The sequence below is a fragment of the Hylobates moloch genome, unplaced genomic scaffold (genome assembly GCF_009828535.3).
Source record: "Hylobates moloch isolate HMO894 unplaced genomic scaffold, HMol_V3 SCAFFOLD_17, whole genome shotgun sequence".
Lineage (NCBI taxonomy): Eukaryota > Metazoa > Chordata > Mammalia > Primates > Hylobatidae > Hylobates > Hylobates moloch.
In genome coordinates, this window is record NW_026652292.1 from 43,620,552 (window position 1) to 43,638,878 (window position 18,327).

The 18,327-nt window shown below is 36.5% G+C and overlaps 1 protein-coding gene across 4 annotated transcripts in view; it reads left to right on the forward strand.

Moving 5' to 3' along the window:
* The window catches only part of CORIN (corin, serine peptidase), a 250,529-nt gene that overhangs the window by 57,857 nt on the left and 174,345 nt on the right, over positions 1 to 18,327 (forward strand). For all 4 annotated transcript variants that reach the window (XM_032135377.2, XM_032135379.2, XM_032135378.2 and 1 more), the window contains one exon: positions 15,049 to 15,256. In XM_032135377.2, the coding sequence (XP_031991268.1) occupies positions 15,049 to 15,256 (208 nt within the window). The remainder of the gene's footprint in view (positions 1 to 15,048; positions 15,257 to 18,327) is intronic.

The window sequence follows — 18,327 nt, forward strand, 5'->3', positions numbered from 1 at the left end:
TCCAGTTGGTTTCTCTCCTCTGTATATTAAATCACATCCTTTATGCTTAAAGAACAATTATGAGATTCAGACATGGGCTTCTGGCTAACAGCAACATCTAAGCAAGAATGAGTGCAACATTTAAGTAGTTGTTGCATGCTTGTTTGGTTGTTAGCATTCTAGTAAAGACTTGCACAATTCTAGAGAGAGAAAAGTAGCTCCAATGTAAGACTGGACTCTCTTTTACTCTTTTCCCTGATTTCCTTCCCTTCCTCCTCATTCCATCTTTAGATGATTATTTCCCTAGGATGTATTGGGTTCCTCCCAGAAAGAGCAAACTCAGTCATCTGCGGAACTAGGCTTCTGAAAGCAGCAATGGAACAGTGACTGTTTCACTTTCCTTTGGGTACAGTCCTAGATTTCCCTTTTCAAAGATGTCTTGGCAAGACTCCTGACCCTCTCTCCTAAATGAATCCTGCAATATCCCCCAGGTGACAAATGCCCCCAAAGCTTATATGTTTATGTCATATTAATACATACAGCAAGTGAGAGTCAGAGTTAAACAGTCACATCAAAAGGGCTTGTGGCTCAAATTTTTTCTCTCCAGCTTCATTATCGCAATTTCCTCTTCAGGAAGAACAACCTAATAATACCTTTGATTCACAGAGAGAAAAAAAGGAAAACAAACAAAACAGTAGCATGTTAACAGCATTGCAAAAACAATACTGGTCAAAATGATCTTTTAAAAGTCAAAGGCTCGATGAAAGTCAAAACAAAAATCAAAAAAACAAAAAAACCCAAACTGTGTAATTTACTTTTTTCTCCGGTTCTGAAAGAAAATTGGCACTGTATGTAATCTTTTGATTACATATTGAATTATTCAATATGTTGAATTATTCAATTTGCTGACTGTCTCAGGTTTTCGGTATTTGTATAATTTTGTGTTGAGAGCAAAAAACCCATCAGTGGGAATCTGTTTGCTGTTACTTGTGCCTTTGGAAAATATGCCTTTTCACTTGTAGCTGAAATGAGTAGAGTAATGAGTTTTCCAAACCAAAAGCTTTACATCTGTTCAATCTGATGCAATCCACTTCTTGTGTTTCCGTGTTAACACATTTTATTCTTCTATTTTGCTGCTCCGGATCATTAATCTCATATTCACATGTGGTGTTTGAATTTTTTTTTTTTTTTTCGAGACGGGGTCTTGCTCTGTCGCCCAGGCTGGAGTGCAGTGGCGCAACCTTGGCACGCTGCAACCTCCACCTCCTGAGTTCAAGCGATTCTTCTGCCTCAGCCTCCCGAGTAGCTGGGATTGCAGGTGTGTACCACCACGCTTAGCTAATTTTTGTATTTTTAGTAGAGATGGGGTTTCACCATATTGGCTAGGCTGGTCTTGAGCTCCTGATGTCTTGATCTGCCCGCTTCGCCTCTCAAAGTGCTGGGATTACAGACGTGATCCACCGTGCCTGGCTGGTGTTTGAATTAATAAGACTTATGGTATAGTACTTGTTTATAATCATATTAAGGTGTGTAAACCCATTCTTATACCTGTGTACTTTTCTAAATTGTATGAGACGTCTCAAATTTTGGAGAATCTAGGTTAATATTCTGTGAAGCACCATTTGTTAATCAGCAGCTATTTATTGGATGTCATACTGCGGGTTTTGGCTCTATGGACTATATAGATGGGTAAGACAGAAGTCCTGTCCCCAAGCAGCCAGTTATCTACTAACTTCCTTGCAACATGAACATATTCTTACAACTTGAGAAATAAAGTGAGAAATTCTATAAGACAGGTTCAGAAAGCAAACATGATCGATTTCAATTCTATTTTTCTAAAATATAATAGTGCTAATTCATACCATTTTAATTCTATAATAAATACAACATTTTTTTCGTAAAGTTTTCTTTACAAGGACAAAAATATATTTTAATTTAAAGGTCTATCCTAGAGCTTCTATTTTTAAACAAATCAAACTGCTTCATTTTAAAATTTAATAATTATCTTGAATCAATTGAACAGAGCCTTTAGTTTTCAATTTTGTCTGTAGAGTATGGGAAGGCCAACATTGCTGCTGCAGGTATTAATGGGAATGTTATCACCTCAGGAAGTGGGAGATATAAAATTTTATAATTTTCTCATTGGAATTGCCTCCAAATTCCTCCATTGTTTTTTAAGTACTCAAGCTCAGAGAGTTTGTTTTGTTGTGGCTATATGTTTATAGATGTTCATTCAATATAATCCTCTAGAATGTACATTGCAGGAGACTGATTTATGATGTCCTGATGGCTGTTAAGCCACAGTAACTATGTTACCATATAATATGTCCTTTAAAGTTAACGAAAAAATTTTTAAATGAATAATATGGGAGGTTGCTGTGGGAAAGAAATGGAGACCTGGTTGGGTGTGGTGGCTCATGCCACACGCAGCAGCTTGAGCCTGGGAGGTTGAAGTTCAAGTGAGCCGAGATCTCACCATTGCACTCCAGTCTGGGCAACAGAGTGAGACCTTGACTCAAAAAACTCCCCAAAATCCTAGCACTTTGGGAGGCTGAGGTGGGTGGATTACTTGAATTCAGGAGTTTGAGACCAGCCTGGGCAACATGGCAAAACCATCTCTACAAAAAATACAAATAGCCGGGCATGGTGAGGAGTGCCTGTAGTCCCACCTACTCGGGAGGCTGAGGTGGGAGAAGCACTTGAGCCTGGGAGGTTGAAGTTGAAGTGAGCTGAGATCTCACCATTGCACTCCAGCCTGGGCAACAGAGTGAAACCTAGACTCAAAAAAACCCCAAAAAACAAAAGACAAAACCCCAAATCCATAGAAATGGAAACCTTAAATATAAAGTTTTTTCCTAGAGTTTCTCTAGCTTATTCTAGAGTTTGGGTACTGGCCAAACAGTCATATCACAGCCAATCATGAGAAGCAGTGAAGCAGAAAATGCATGGAGATGCATCAAATGCCATCAACCTCCCAGTAGAGTTGGCCCTACAGGTGCCAACTTTCTCCCTCTTCAGGTGAGCTTCTGTGTCTTCCCTCCATCCACTCTCAGCACCTTCCCTCTGAAGATCTGTTTAAAGCATGCCAGTCATTAAGAAAATGTGACACATCTACACCATGGAACACTATGCAGCTATAAAAAAGGATGAGTTAATGTCCTTTGTAGGGACATGGATGAAGCTGGAAACCATTATTCTCAGCAAACTATCACAAGGACAGAAAACCAACCACCGCATGTTCTCACTCATAGGTGGGAACTGAACAATGAGAACACTTGAACACAGGATGGGGAACATCACACACTGGGGCATGTCGTGGGGTGGGAGGAGGGGGGAGGGACAGCATTAGGAGATATAACTAATGTAAATGAAGAATCAGTGGGTGCAGCACACCAACATGGCACATGTATACATATGTAACAAACCTGCACGTTGTGCACATGTACCCTAGCACTTAAAGTATATATGAAAAAAAAGAAAGATAATAAATGAGACAATTTTTAAAAAAACAACAACAAAAAAGCATGCCAGTCATCTCAGTCCCTCCAGGGGAGCTGTTCCACTTGGATGTGTCTAGTCGGCCATCTTGTCCTCTGTCTAATTGCTTTATTGTTAAAAAGAAAACATGAAATCTAACTTCTTAACAAAGTTTTGAATATACATTACACTTGTTAATGTGCCCATTCATCTTGCATGCCTGAAACTCTGTACCCATTGGTTAGCAACTCCTCATTTCTCCTTCTGCCCAACCTCTGGCAACTATCATTCCAGTTTCTGCTTCTATGAGTTTGACTATGTTTGATACTTTAGATAAGTGGAATCATGCAGTATTTGCCCTTTTGTGACTGGCTTATTTTACTTAGCATAATGTCCTCAAGTTTCATGCATACCGTATCATATGGCAGGATTTCCTTCTTTGTTGAGGTTGCTGCTGCTTTTATAGAAGAAGCCACTGCAAGACTTGTCAATGGGGCTAGTCTTACAGTCTGGCACATGATAAGAACTCAGAAAATACTAGCCAGAGAGGTTAGGAAGACTCTACTTGCTCCCTTTTCCTCTTTGCTTTGACTCATGTACTACAATTTCCCTTTCGTACTGACTCCCACATCCCTCACCAAAAATAAGCCAGACTTATGACAGAGAAGCTGGTCATGTTTTTAAGTTTATTTTAAAAGCTCTTTTAAAAATAATAATTTTATTACTTATGGGAATTATATATCTACTATTTAATTTAAACAATATAGAAAACTGGAAGCATAAAGCAAGAAGGAAAAAATCATTCCAAATTCCCCTACCCAGAAAGAAACCATGTTTAATAATATGAACTAAACATCCTTCCACACCCAGGAGTGCAGGGCTCCTGCCCTGCCAACTCAGAAGGGGGTGGGGCTCCCACCTGTTCCCCGCTGCCACCGACTTCGGCCAATGCAGCATGCAGCCCTGGCCATGCCTCCCCCACTGCAGCTGGCATCTTCGCAGCATCTCCAGACGGGCCACTGCTGCCATCATAATCAGTAGTTTTAAAACTATATAAAAATCATTCTTACTTTTAAAAATTTATTTTAAAATCCCAGATAGTTTAATAGACAAGTTTTATCACACTTTTAAGGAACACTTAATCACCATCAAATGCAAAATATTTTAGAGAAAATAGAAAATGCCGATAGGTAGTTTTGAATCAAGTAGAAACTAGATATTTAAAGCAAAGACAATATGAAAATGAAAATTATAGATCAGTCTTATGGACAGAATGTTTGTCTCCCCAAAAGGTATATAATAAATATATCTTTTATCTTTTAGTAATTAATAATAAATATAAAAGATAAATATACCTTTTATCTTTCAAATCAATGAACCTGGTTTTAGTAAATATATATACCTAGGTATATATTTATATACTAAATATACCTAGAAGGTATATTTATTAGAAGATAAAAGGCATATTTATTAAAAGAAAGAAATGACGTGTTTTATGTGTATTTTAGGAGACTAGAAGTTCATTTTAAATGTTTCCTTTTGAGTATATAGAACATGCCTTTCCTTACAATCTTATTCTCCATAAAATCTTCCTTTGCAGAGTCAGAGAGTAAAAAGATAAACAATTGCCCAACTTGATTCTGACTTATGATAGATTTTAAGTTTAGAGGATTCTGAATTAGAGAGCGTTATTTAAATGAGCCTTTTACCAATACGTTAAGGACCGCAATACCCCGCTGGTATAATCCAGGCTTTGGTATGCAAACCTGCCCTGTTAGTTCTAGAATTCATTACTCCCGTACTCAAATCTTAACTATTACTAAATGAGATTCCCAATAAACTATGTAGGGCTGAAAGTCGACTGAGATCTCATCACCTTCATGAGTGGTGAAATTTAAAACAACCACTAGTGAGGTAGTGGATTTTACAATAAATCCTTTCCTTATTGAACATGTTGCTCCAGTAAGTAATTTTTTATACTCTCATCATTATAGAATTTATTTTTACCACTGTTGGCATGAAAAACAAATAATTTCTATATGTGTTAAATTTTGGCTAAATATGTGAAATGTGGTCTAATTCCAAATTCTTTTTTTTAAAAAATTCTATAGCACTAAGTGCCTTTGTATAATAGCGACTCAATACGTATTTTTAAATGACTAATATTTTAAAATGCTTACTATTTAAAAAAAAATTATAACTCCCATCATTGTTTTATTGTACAAGTAAGCAAAACTAAGTAATTCAACTTTGAATTTTGTTCCTATATAAATGAATAATTATTCCCTTTATAAATGGATACATTATAGAATCCAGAAGAAAAAAGCAGAATGAAAGCTTACTGTCTCTGCCTCAATTTTCTTACCTATGTAACATAGATACAAATCTCTCCCCTGTCTAGTTCACAGAGTTTTTGTGAGTCACAAATGAGATAATAATAATAGCAAAAACTTCTGTATCACACACTATGTGCTGGACATTGTGTAAACATTGTTTTATCCTTATAATAAACCTATTACACAGTTATTATTATTTCCATTTTACAGATAAGGAAACTGATAAACAGAGGAGTTCAATAACTTGCCAAAGGCCACAGAAATATAAAATAGTAAGCCAGGATTTTGAATCAGACTGTGGAACCACCACACTATGTATAGAAAAGTGTTTAACAAACTTGAAGACACTATATACATTTTAATTATTGTTATTATTCATTCATAATTCTAGGATGGATGATTTTATGGGGCAAGGTGTAGTTCTTTCAAAATTTATAAAAAATGCCTGACAGATGCTGCTACAGCTGCAATGTTAAATCTCACTTAATTCTGTGGAATGTGAATAATTGATTTACAAAAAGATATTGACCCCTCACTGTGTTAAAGCATTGTCACAGTAAATAGTTTCTTGAATGAATGAATTGCAACAGGTTATGAGCCTTATGATTTAAACATCTTAAAACCAAGTATGAATGTGCATTTAGGAATAAGATAAAGACATTTATCTATCTATCTATCTATCTATCTATCTATCTATCTATCTATCTATCATCTATCTATCTATCTATCTATCATCTATCTATATCTATATCTATCTATCTATCTATCTATCTATCTATCTATCTATCTATGTAATGTGAAAGCTTGAAGCTTGGCAAAATACATCACCAAGAGAATCGGGGTGCATTAAAAAGCGTTTAGTCTAGAATATATACAATTATATAGAAAATAAACTCCCAAACCTCATATTTCTCTTGACAAGAATAGCTAGCTTTTACTTAACTCTGATAATTTACATGGCATTGCACAAAATACATACATATTTTTGTATAACTTAGCAAGATACTGGCTTAACTGTGCCTTCACTATGTCTGTGAAGACTTTTTACAAATGTTATAAATCACTCATTAAAAAAATGCATATTTTGTTTCCTGATTTTCTCTTATGAGAAGTAGAATAGTTACTATGTTTAGGTTCGGTTTACAGTTAGTTAAGACCTGAATAGAAAACCAAATACCACATGTTTTCACTTATAAGTGGGACCTAAATGATAAGAACACACGGACACATAGAGGGAAACAACACACACTGGGGTCTGTCAGAGGGTGGAGGGTGGGAGGAGGGAGAGAATCAGGAAAAATAACTAATGGGTACTAGGCTTAATACTTGGGTGATGAAATAATCTGTATGACAACCCCCCATGACACAAGTTTATCTATGTAATATACCTGCACATGTACCCCTGAACTTAAAATAAAAGTTAAAAAAAGAAGCTTAAATCTTCATGGAGAGACCCTGTCTTCAGTTTTATGTTTTCTCTTAGCTTACCGTAACCCTCTTACAGATCTTCCTAAGTACACGATATCCTTTCAAATTGGTTTTTCCCAGAAATCATTCTGGCAAAATGTTTCTTCTTAGGTGAATTATCTAGAATGGAGAATGACCTTCATTATTCCACTCTGCTGATGTAGTCCTGACCTGAGTTGACTTCCTGGTACAACCAGGAACAGGCACCAAAAATTTCCAGTCTAATTGGTCCCTCTGTGAGGGCTCATAACCCATTTTTTTCCCAATGCAAAATGCTGCCTTTATTTACATGAAATGTGAAAAAAGTTGTTGTAACCTCACTTGGATCTCTTTTTATTTTTTAAGCTCAAATAATTTTGGGAGGTGAGTACACTTAAAATCTACTTTCTTAGCAATTTTCAAAGTGTACAGGGCATTATTATTAACCATTGTCACCATGCTGTACAATAGGTCGCTTGATTTTACTTCTCCTGTCTAACTGAAATTTTGGATCCTTTGACCAACATATTGCAATCCTCACCCTTATACCCCTAGTCCCTGGTAGCCATCATTTTACTCTCTGCTTCTATGAGTTCAACTTTTTAAGATTCCACATATAAGTGAAATCATGTGGTTTTTGTCTTTTCGTGCTTAGTTGACTTCACTTAACATGATATCCTCTAGGTTCATCTATCTTGTCATAAATGACAAGATTTCCTTCTTTTTAAAGGCCAAATTGTATTTCATTGTGTGTATATACTACATGTTCTTTATCCATTCATCCATTGATGGACATTTTTGTTGACTCCATATCTTCGCTATTGTGAATAATGCCACAGTGAACATGGGAGTGTAGATTTCTCTTCAACACACTGATTTTACATCTTTGGGATATACAGCCAGTAGCGGGGTTGTTGGATCATTTTGTAATTCTATTTTTATTTTTAGGGAGGAATGTCCATACTGTCTTCCATAATGGCTATACTAATTTACAACCCTGTCAACAGTGTGCAAGTGCTCCCTTTTCTCCACATCCTCACCAGCACTTGTTATTTTCTGTTTTTTCATTTTTTATTTTTGTTTTAGTAATAGCCATCCTAACAGGTATGAGGTAATAGCTCATTGTGGTTTTAATTTGCATTTCTCTGATGGCTAGAGATGTCGAACTTTTTTTCATATACCTGTTGGCCATTTGTATGTATTTTTTTTGAGAAATGTCTATTTAGGGCCTTTTCCCACTTTTAAATTTAGTTATTGTTTCCTAACTACTAAATAAAATTCCTTTTGTATTTTGGATATTAACCCCTTATCAGATGTACGGTTTGCAAATATTTTCTCCCATTTTGTAAGTTATTTCTTTGCTGTGTTGACTGTTTCCTGTGAAGAAAGTTTTTAGTTTGATGTAATCCCATTTGTGTATTTATACTTTTGTTGCCCTTGCCTTTGGGATCACATTCAAAAAATTATTAACCAGACCAATGTCACTGAGCTTTCCCCCTATGTATTCTTCTAATAGCTTTATAGTTTTAGGTTTTACATGTAAGTTTTTAATTCATTTTTTTGAGTTAATTTTGTGTATGGTGTAAAATAAAAGACTAATCTCATTCTTCTAAATCTTTATATCCAGTTTTTTCAACACTGTTTATTGAAGAGACTATTGTTTCCCCATTGTGTATTCTTGGCATCTTTGTTGAAAATCAATTAACCATCAATGTGTGGATTTATTTCTGGATTCTTCATTTGATTACATTGGTTTTATGCTTATATGCCAATATCATGCTTTTTTGATTACTATAGCTTTATAGTGTATTTGGAAATCGAGTAGTGTGAAACCTTCAGTTTTCTTTTCACTCAATTTTTTTTTTGGTTATTTGTTTTTTATGTGTTTCCATATGAATTCTAGGATTTTTTGTATTTCTTTGAAAAATGTTATTAGAATTATAATAGGGATTGCACTGAATCTGTAGATCACTTTGGGTAGTATGAATATTTTAATGAGATTAATTCTTCCAAACCATGAATACACGATATTTTTCTATTTATTTGTGTTTCCTTTAACTTCTTTCATCAATGCTTCATCATTTTCAGTGTAAGATCTTTCACCTCCTTGGTTAAATTTATTCCTAAGTATTTTTTTTGTAGCTATTGTAAATGTGATTGTTTTCTTGATTTCTTTTTTGTACAGTTTGTTGTTAATGTATAAAAGCAGAACTGGTTTATTTTTATTTTTAATTTAATTTTATTTTTCTCTCCTTCATTTCTGATTGAAACAACTGATTTTTTATGTTGATTTTGAAAATACTACTTTTACTACTTTTCTGAATGTGCTTATTCTAACAGGTTTCCTTGTGGAATCTTTACGTTTTTCTAAATATAAGATCATGTTGTTACAAACAAAGACAGTTTAACTTCTTTCTTTCTGATTTGATTGCCTTTTATTTCTTTCTCTTGCCTAATTGCTCTGGTTAGGACTTCCAGTACTATATTGATCAGCAGTGGCAAGAGCAGGCATCCTTGTTCTCTTCCTGATCTTAGAGGATGGCTTTTCTCTTTTCGCATTGCATATGTTGTTAGCTGTGGGTTTGTCGTAGATGGCCTTTATTGTGTTGAAGTACGTTTCTTCTATACCTAATTTGTTGAAGGTCTTATCATGAAAGGATGTTTAATTTTCTCAAGTGTTTTTTCTGTCTTTTGAGATGGTCATATGGTTTTTGTCTTTCATTCTGTTAAGGTGATGTATCACGTTTATTAATTTGTGTATGTTGAAACATCCTTGCATCCCAGGTATAAATTCCACTTGATCATGGTAAATGATCTTTTTAATGGGCTGTTGAATTTGGTTTGCCAGAATTGTGTTGAGGATTTTTGTATCTATATTCATCAAAGTTATTAACATGTAATTTTCTTGTAGTGTCCTTGTCTGGCTTTGGTATCAGGGCAATGCTGGCTTTGTAAAATGTGTTTACAAATGTTCGCTTTTCTTCAGTATTTTGGAAATTTGAGAAGAATTGATATTAGTTCTTTAAATGTTTTGTGGAATTAATAGTGAAGACGTCAGGTCCTGGGCTTTTCTGTGACGGAAGACTATTTATTACTGGTTCTTTCACTCGAATCTGTGAGAAGAGACCACCGAACAGGCTTCGTGTGAGCAACAAGGCTGTTTATTTCACCTGGGTGCAGGCGGGCTGAGTCCGAAAAGAGAGTTAGTGAAGGGAGATAGGGGTGGGGCCGTTTTATAAGATTTCGGTGGGTAGTGGAAAATTACAGTCAAAGGGGTTGCTCTCTGGAGGGCAGCGATGGGGGTCACAAGGTGCTCAGTGGGGGAGCTTTTGAGCCAGGGTGAGCCAGGAGAAGGAATTTCAAAGGTAATGTCATCAGTTAAGGCAGGAACAGGCCATTTTCACTTCTTTTGTGATTCTTCAGTTACTTCAGGTCATCTGGATGTATACTTGCAGGTCAAAGGGGATATGATGGCTTACCTTGGGCTCAGAGGCCTAACAGGTTCAATATCCTTTCTCATTATTGGGCTGTTCAGATTTTCTGTTTTTTCATGAGTTAGTCTTGTTAAGTTGTATGTGCCCAGAAATTTATCCATTTCTTCTAGGTTATCTAATTTGTTGGTGTATAATTATTTATAGTAATCTCTTATGATCCTTTGCATTTATGTGGTGTCGATTGTAAGGTTTTCTCTTCTGAGTTTTCTTTTTCTTAGCATCCTATTCTCATTTATGGATGCAATACCTATTTAAATCTATATATCTTGGCTCATAGGAGACAGTCATGGTTTATATTTATTCTCCTGGCATAGCTATTAATAACTCATTGTTATCATTCTGTAAATTTTCTTAGGTAGGATGATAAATTACATGGGCACTTTAGAGTTATTGATGATTTTTTTTAAAGTTCTCTTCTGTCTTGAACTATTTCTATTTTTTCAGAATGACATTTTCAGTTATTATTAACCTTATCTGTGGTACCAATAGCCATACCAGCTTTCTCAGTTCTCAGACGGTTGCATAATTTCTTCAGAGATAGATGAATATTTTTCTTTTTTTTTCTTTTTAATGGTGGTAATTTCGTGGCTGTCTTGTATTCTGTGCATGTGGGTGGAGTGAGGAGCAATTTTTTCATATAGAGATCTTTAATATCTCCCTTTTTTAGTTCCAGTTTTTGTTCTTCTCTGCCTTATCTGACAACTCAAGCCCAGAACCTCTCCTAGGTTCTGCTGGGCAGATTGACTTCATCCTCTTCCACAAACTTCAAAATTTCTTGCATGCTCTTTTTGGCTGGTAGAAATTTGCTAAAAATATTTATCTACTGATGGAAGCCCCCTCTCCATGCGTTTGCTGTTATGAGTTTATGCTTTTCTCCCCTTTACTATTCTTTTTTTTGTGAAAAGGAGTGAGGATATGTGCTTAATCAAACATCTTTAATAGGAAAATAGTTGTATCTTTTTTTTTTTAAGACACAGTCTTGCTCCTTTGCTCAGAGTGGAGTGCAGTGGCGTGATCTCAGCTCACTGCCAACCTCCGCCTCCTGAGTTTAAGCAATTCTTCTGCCTCAGCCTCCCGAGTAGCTGGGATTACAGGCGCCTGCCACCATACCCGGCTAATTTTTGTATTTTTAGTAGAGATGGGGTTTCACCATGTTGGCCAGGGTGGTCTCGAACTCTTGACCTCAGGTGATCCGCCTACCTCAGCCTCCCAAAGTGCTGGGATTACAGGTGTGAGCCACTGCACCCGGCCTTTGTTTTCTTTTATAATGAGTATAATGATGTCTTCTCTACTTATTTTTCTGGCAGAGGTTTCTGGTTGAACACCAGTATTCATTCTCCTTCATTTGTAATTGATCCCACTCCCCATTTTTATCTGGGCACATGTCAAACTGGAATAATCCTAGCCTCTCATGCAACTAGATGTGGCCATGTGTCACGTTCTGGATAATGGGATATATGTGGAAGGGTCTTGTAGCAGCTGGAACTGTTCTTAAGAAACAATAAGAGTGTGCGCCTTTGTCCTCTTTACTACTTCTCCACCCTTCTGTCTGGACCATAGATTTCACTATCTTGGGCCATGAAGTTAGGGCTACATAAAGAGCCTATGTTTCTGGCACCACGGGATCCAATTCCTGTCCTGTACCACTCATCTAGACTTTTATAGGGCAGAGAAATTTTGTTCTGCTTAGAGCAATGTTATATTCCGTTTTCCTTCACTACAGCCAAACCAAACCTAACTAATACAACCTTAAAAGATAAGGGTAGAAGTGGTTTGTAAACTCTAAAGGGATGCTGAAATGTCAGATATTATCATACCTTACTCCAGATTCGATTTTGAGCTCTGCCTCTTAACTGGCTACTTTTCAAAGAAAGCCCCTTTTAAATATTTCAACAGCTGGATTAAAGTAAAATAAAATATATTCATCTATTAAATGATTATATAGTTGTTAGTTCTTTAAAATAATTTCAAAACCACAAAACTAAAGAAAAAATGTTAGAATATTTTCAGCACATTAATCTCCCTAATAAGGAGCTTATAAAAGTAGAAAAAACACCCCTAAAAGTCAGTAGGAAAAATCTTCCAAGCATATGAAACTGAAGACAAAATGCAAATGGTCCTTAAATATATGAAAAGGTGCTCAACTTCACTGGCAACAAGTTAAATGCAAATGTAAAATCACCCTACAATATAGTTTCTCACCTATCAGATTAGCAAAAATCCAAAAGTTTGACACTGTCCTCTGTTGGTGAGACTGAGAAAGCAGACATCCTCATACATTGTTGGCGAGAATGCAAAATGGTACTTCTCAATGATGGGGGAATTTGACAATAGCTACCAGAATTCTGAAAGCATTTATCTGTTTACCCAGCAATCCTACTTCTGGGAATCTATTGTACATCTCAGGCATATGTACAGGCTACTTATTACAGCAATATAATAGCAAAAAGTTGAAAACAGTCCAAATATTTATTAAAGGGAGATTGCTTAAATAAATCCCAGTACAACATACAGTGGAATGTTATGCAGCAGTAAAGGAAACGATGAAGCTCCCCAAATGCTAATATGGGAAAATTCCTAGGATTTTTTTTTTTGAGACGGAGTCTCGCTCTGTCGCCCAGGCTGGGGTGCAGCGGGGCTATCTCGGCTCACTGCAAGCTCCACCTCCCGGGTTCACGCCATTCTCCTGCCTCAGCCTCCCAAGTAGCTGGGACTACAGGTGCCCGCCACCACACCTGGCTAATTTTTTGTATAATTAGTAGAGGCGGAGTTTCACCGTGTTAACCAGGATGGTCTCGATCTCCTGACCTCGTGATCCACCCGCCTCGGCCTCCCAATGTGCTGGGATTACAGGCGTGAGCCACCGCACCCAGCCCCTAGGATGTTTTCTATCTTGCATTTTTTAAATGATCTCTTAATATTCAGTGGTTTCTTTGGCTAGGTGGAGGGAATGAGCCTTTTGGTATTCTAATTGCTTCAAATATGGGCTTCCATCAAAAGCATAAGCCCAAAAGCTGATAACCCCTAAATAAAATAATGTAATTAAGACTGATAAAAAGATGTGGTCAAAATATACGGGTGTATTACATATTACTATACATACAGACCTTGTGACATGTCATTATATGCTTTTTAGCCTCTTCCTTTCATGAACCATTAAGAATTATCTTAAGAACTATTTTTAACATAACCCTCTACATTAGCTGTAAGTAATGGAAATTACTCAGAAGACATAGGTTTCGGATCTGAAATTTCTACATAGTGGCTATGCACCTCTAGGCAAATTTCTTAGCCTTCTAAAAATTGAGTTTTCTCATGTATAATATAGATATGATTTCATGTAACTGGGTCTTGAAACTGAGATAATTGTGAATAAGAGAATCTTGTTTAAGCAGCAACAATAAAAGCAATGAATCTTTATACAGACAAGAGAATAAGAAATAAAAAAGAAAATGTAGTCGATTCCTAAAATCCCATCATATGAACGCATGTCAACATTTTTGTTTATATGGGGTCAACCGGGCAAATTTCTGGCATGAAGTCATTGGAAAAGCCATGGATGTGGTGGTGCCCGAAAGAGCCAACTATGGGAGAAGATGATGTCAGAGGCTCTGAGCTGCTCCTGAACTGTTGACGTAGGCGGGATTACAAATCTTTGCATAATTGTGTGTTTTTAAAACAAGATCATCGCATACAAATTGTTTTGTGACTTCCTACTTTTATTCATTATATTATGAGCATCATCCCTTGTGATTAAATAGTCTTCTGAAGCATCTTTCATGGACCTAAATTAAATATTCTATTGTTTGTTCCATATATTTAGAACAATTCTTTTTGCTGAATATTTAGATGATTTCTATCTTTTAAAAATTGTAAACTATGCAAAGGTCAAGATCCCCGTAGATAAATCCACATTCACAAATACGATTATTTCCTCAGGATAAGTTTCTAGAAATGACTTGACAATGTCAAAGAATATGCATGTTGAAAAGATTTTTTTGGATACATATTGCCCTGCCCAGCTGTGATCCAAAAGAAAAGGTGATTGCAGTTTATATGCCTACCAAATATGTATGAAGAGTATGTATTTTCCACACATTTTCCCAGGACATGAATGCTCTTCCTCTGTAAATATTTGTAGCTTGATTTCATTATCATACACATACACATACTTACATGCACATATGTGTATGATTGCATATCTAAATTTTTTCTTATGATAAGTGTACTTTATCTTATAAACAAATATTAAATGAGTTTGCAAACATATACTTCTGATGTGTCCGCTCTTAAATGTGCGTGTCTTTACTTCCCAGGTGCCTGCATGAACATCACCCACAACCAGTGTCAGATGCTGCCCTACCACGCCACGCTGACACCTCTCCTCTCAGTTGTCAGAAACATGGAAATGGAGAAGTTCCTCAGGTTTTTCACATATCTCCATCGCCTCAGTTGCTATCAACATATCATGCTGTTTGGCTGTAGCCTCGCCTTCCCTGAGTGCATCATTGATGGCGATGACAGGTATTTCAGAACCCAGATTATTCAGTGATAAGAGTTGTTTATAGCAGAAGTGTCCTAGGAGAAAAAAAATTATCCAAACGACTCCCTTTTATTTTGGTTGTTATTAGCCACATTAGTCATGGCTAGTTCTAATTCTTTGAAAATAGAAATGTTTTGAAAATCTGGAATAATTTTATTTATGGGAAAAATTATTCACAATGTTAGATTGATGCTATCAGAGGAATTCCATAATAGCTGTTCCAGTGAGGATCCAGCAGAAGACAGACAACACACTCAAAGGGGTGATAAGAGAGTTTCTTGAAGAGACTATTTATGGAGCTGTGGGCAGGGTTAAGAGAACAAATAAGTGATGGGAGGCAGCAGGGTCTCATGATACGGGGATACAGTTCCACTACCCAAGACTGAAGGGGAATAATGGCCAGTAGCACCTAGAGAGAGTTGTATCTATGGGTAAAGGGTCTCGGACAGGCCAGGTGCTATGACCCTAGGCAGAGAAACACGGCCACTGCCAACCCTTCAGTCTTGCAGTGAGAGAGAAGGAAGGATAAATACCCTGACCTCACTCACCTCCCACCCTCACATCTGCCAGTGCCTCTCACCAAATGAACTCATCCACAACCAGAGACAAGGGTGCATAATTCATGTGAGCATGGTGGATGAGATCCAGAATCTCAACTAAATCTCATCAGTTCAAAAGTCCCAAATCTTATACTTTAAAGCCAGTGTCAACCATACATAGATGTTGGGTGGTTCTTCCACTCAACACTGGGAGGCAGAGCAGGGCAAGAAGGGCAAAGTGTAGACACAGAGAGATAGACAGAGGCTATCCAACACAATATCAAACAGGATCAGGGATAATTTCAATAAGTACATCAATCAAAAGTATATCATGGAATTTTTGAAATATTAAGTATTCACTTAAAAAAATTTCAAAGCATGTATTACTTATTCACATATAACATCAATTATTTTCTGAATTAAAATGTTACAAAGTTTTAGAATAGTAATACAAGAATAAGTTGCATTTTTTCTGTGTGTTTGAATTCTTATTTATGTTAAATTGGCAGATAAAATTGCATGCATTTACTGTGTAAACATGATGTTTTGAAGTATACATACATGATGGAATGGCTAAATCTAGCTGATTAACAAATACATCACATCACATTGTACCATTTTTGTGGTGAAAACAGTTTACATCCATCGTCTTAGCGTTTTTTAAGAATACTACACATACACATATACACAAATATTCACATATGTGTGTACAGATATATACAGACACATACATATATGTATGCGTGCATATATGTGTGTATACATGTGTATATATACATTAATATGTGTATATATATATGTGTGTGTATATATGTATATATTTGTGTATATATACATACACCCTTAGAGATGGGGTCTTGCTATATTGTTCAGGCTGGCCTCAAGCTCCTGGGCTCAAGCAATCCTCCTGCTTCAGCCTCCCCAGCTATCTAGGAGTATAGGCACACACCACCATGACCAGCTAAGAATACAATATGTTATCAATAACTATAGTCACCATGCTATACAGAAGATCTCTTTAACTTATTCCCCCAGCTAACTGTAATTTTGTGTCATTTGACCAACATTTCCCCAGTCTTCACCCTTGAACTTCCCCAGCCTCTTTTAACCTTTATTCTACTCTCTATTTCAATGAGATCAAATTTTAAATATTCTATATATGAATGAGATCCTGTGGTATTTGTCTTTCTGTGCCTGACTTATTCCACTTAACAAAGTGTCCTCCAGGTTGATCCATGTTGTGGCAAATAACAGGATTTTTTTCTTTTTTATGGCTGAATAGTATTCCATTGTATATATATGTGTGTGTGTGTATCACATTTTCTTTATGCATTCATTGGTTAGTGGATACTTAGGTTGATTCCATATATTGACTATTGTTCCACTGTCTCTCTCCCTCGCCTGGGGCCTTCCTATTCTGGGAGACACAGTAATATTCAAATTAGGCCAATTAACAACCCTACAATGGCCTCTAAGTATTCAGGTGAAGGGAAGAGTGGCATATCTCTCACTTTAAATGAAAAGCTAGAGATGATTAAGTTTAGTGAGGAAGGCATGTTGAAAGCCAAGATATGCTGAAAGCTAGGCCTCTTGCACCCAACAGTTAGCCAATTGTGAATGCAAAGCAAAAGTTCTTATAGGCAACAAACAGTGCTACACCCGTGAACACACAAATGATAAGAAGGCAAAACAGCCTTATTGCTGATATGGAGAAAGTTTTTGTGGTCTGGATGGAAGACCAAAACAGCCACAACATTCTCTTAAGCCAAAGCCTAATCTAGAGCAAGATTGTAACTCTTCAATTTTGTGAAGGCTGGAAGAGGTGAGGAAGCTGGAGAAGAAAAGTTTGATGCTAGCAGAGATTGGTTCATGAGATTTAAGGAAAGAAACCATCTCCATGACATAAATGTGCAAGATGACGTAACAAGTGCTCATTTAGAAGCTGCAGCAAGTCATCTAGAAGATTTAGCTAAGATCATTGATAAAGACGGCTACACTAAACAGCAGATTTTCAGTTTGGGCAAAACAGCTTTCTACTAGAAGAAGATGCCATCTAGGACTTTGCTAGCTAGAGAAGAGAAGTCAGTGCCTGGCTTTAAAACTTCAAAGGACAGACTGACTCTGTTGTTAAGGTCTAATTCAGCTGATGACTGTAGGTTGAAGCCAATGATCTTTTACCATTCCCAAAATCCTAAGGCCGTTAACAAGTTTGCTAAATCTACTCTACTCATACTCTATAAGTGTAACAGAAAAGCCTGGATGACAGCACACCTGCCTACTGATAGACCAATGGAATGGAATCGAGATCCAATAAATAAATCCATGCCTTTACATCAAACTGGTTTTTGACAAAAGCACCAAGAACACTCAATGGAGAAAGGACAGTCATTTCATGCAATGGAGAAAAGACAGTCAATAAATGGCATTAGGGAAACTGCTTACTGATTATTTTGAAGCCCATTTTTGACACCTACTGCTCAGAAAAAAAACAGATTTCTTTTAAAATATTACTA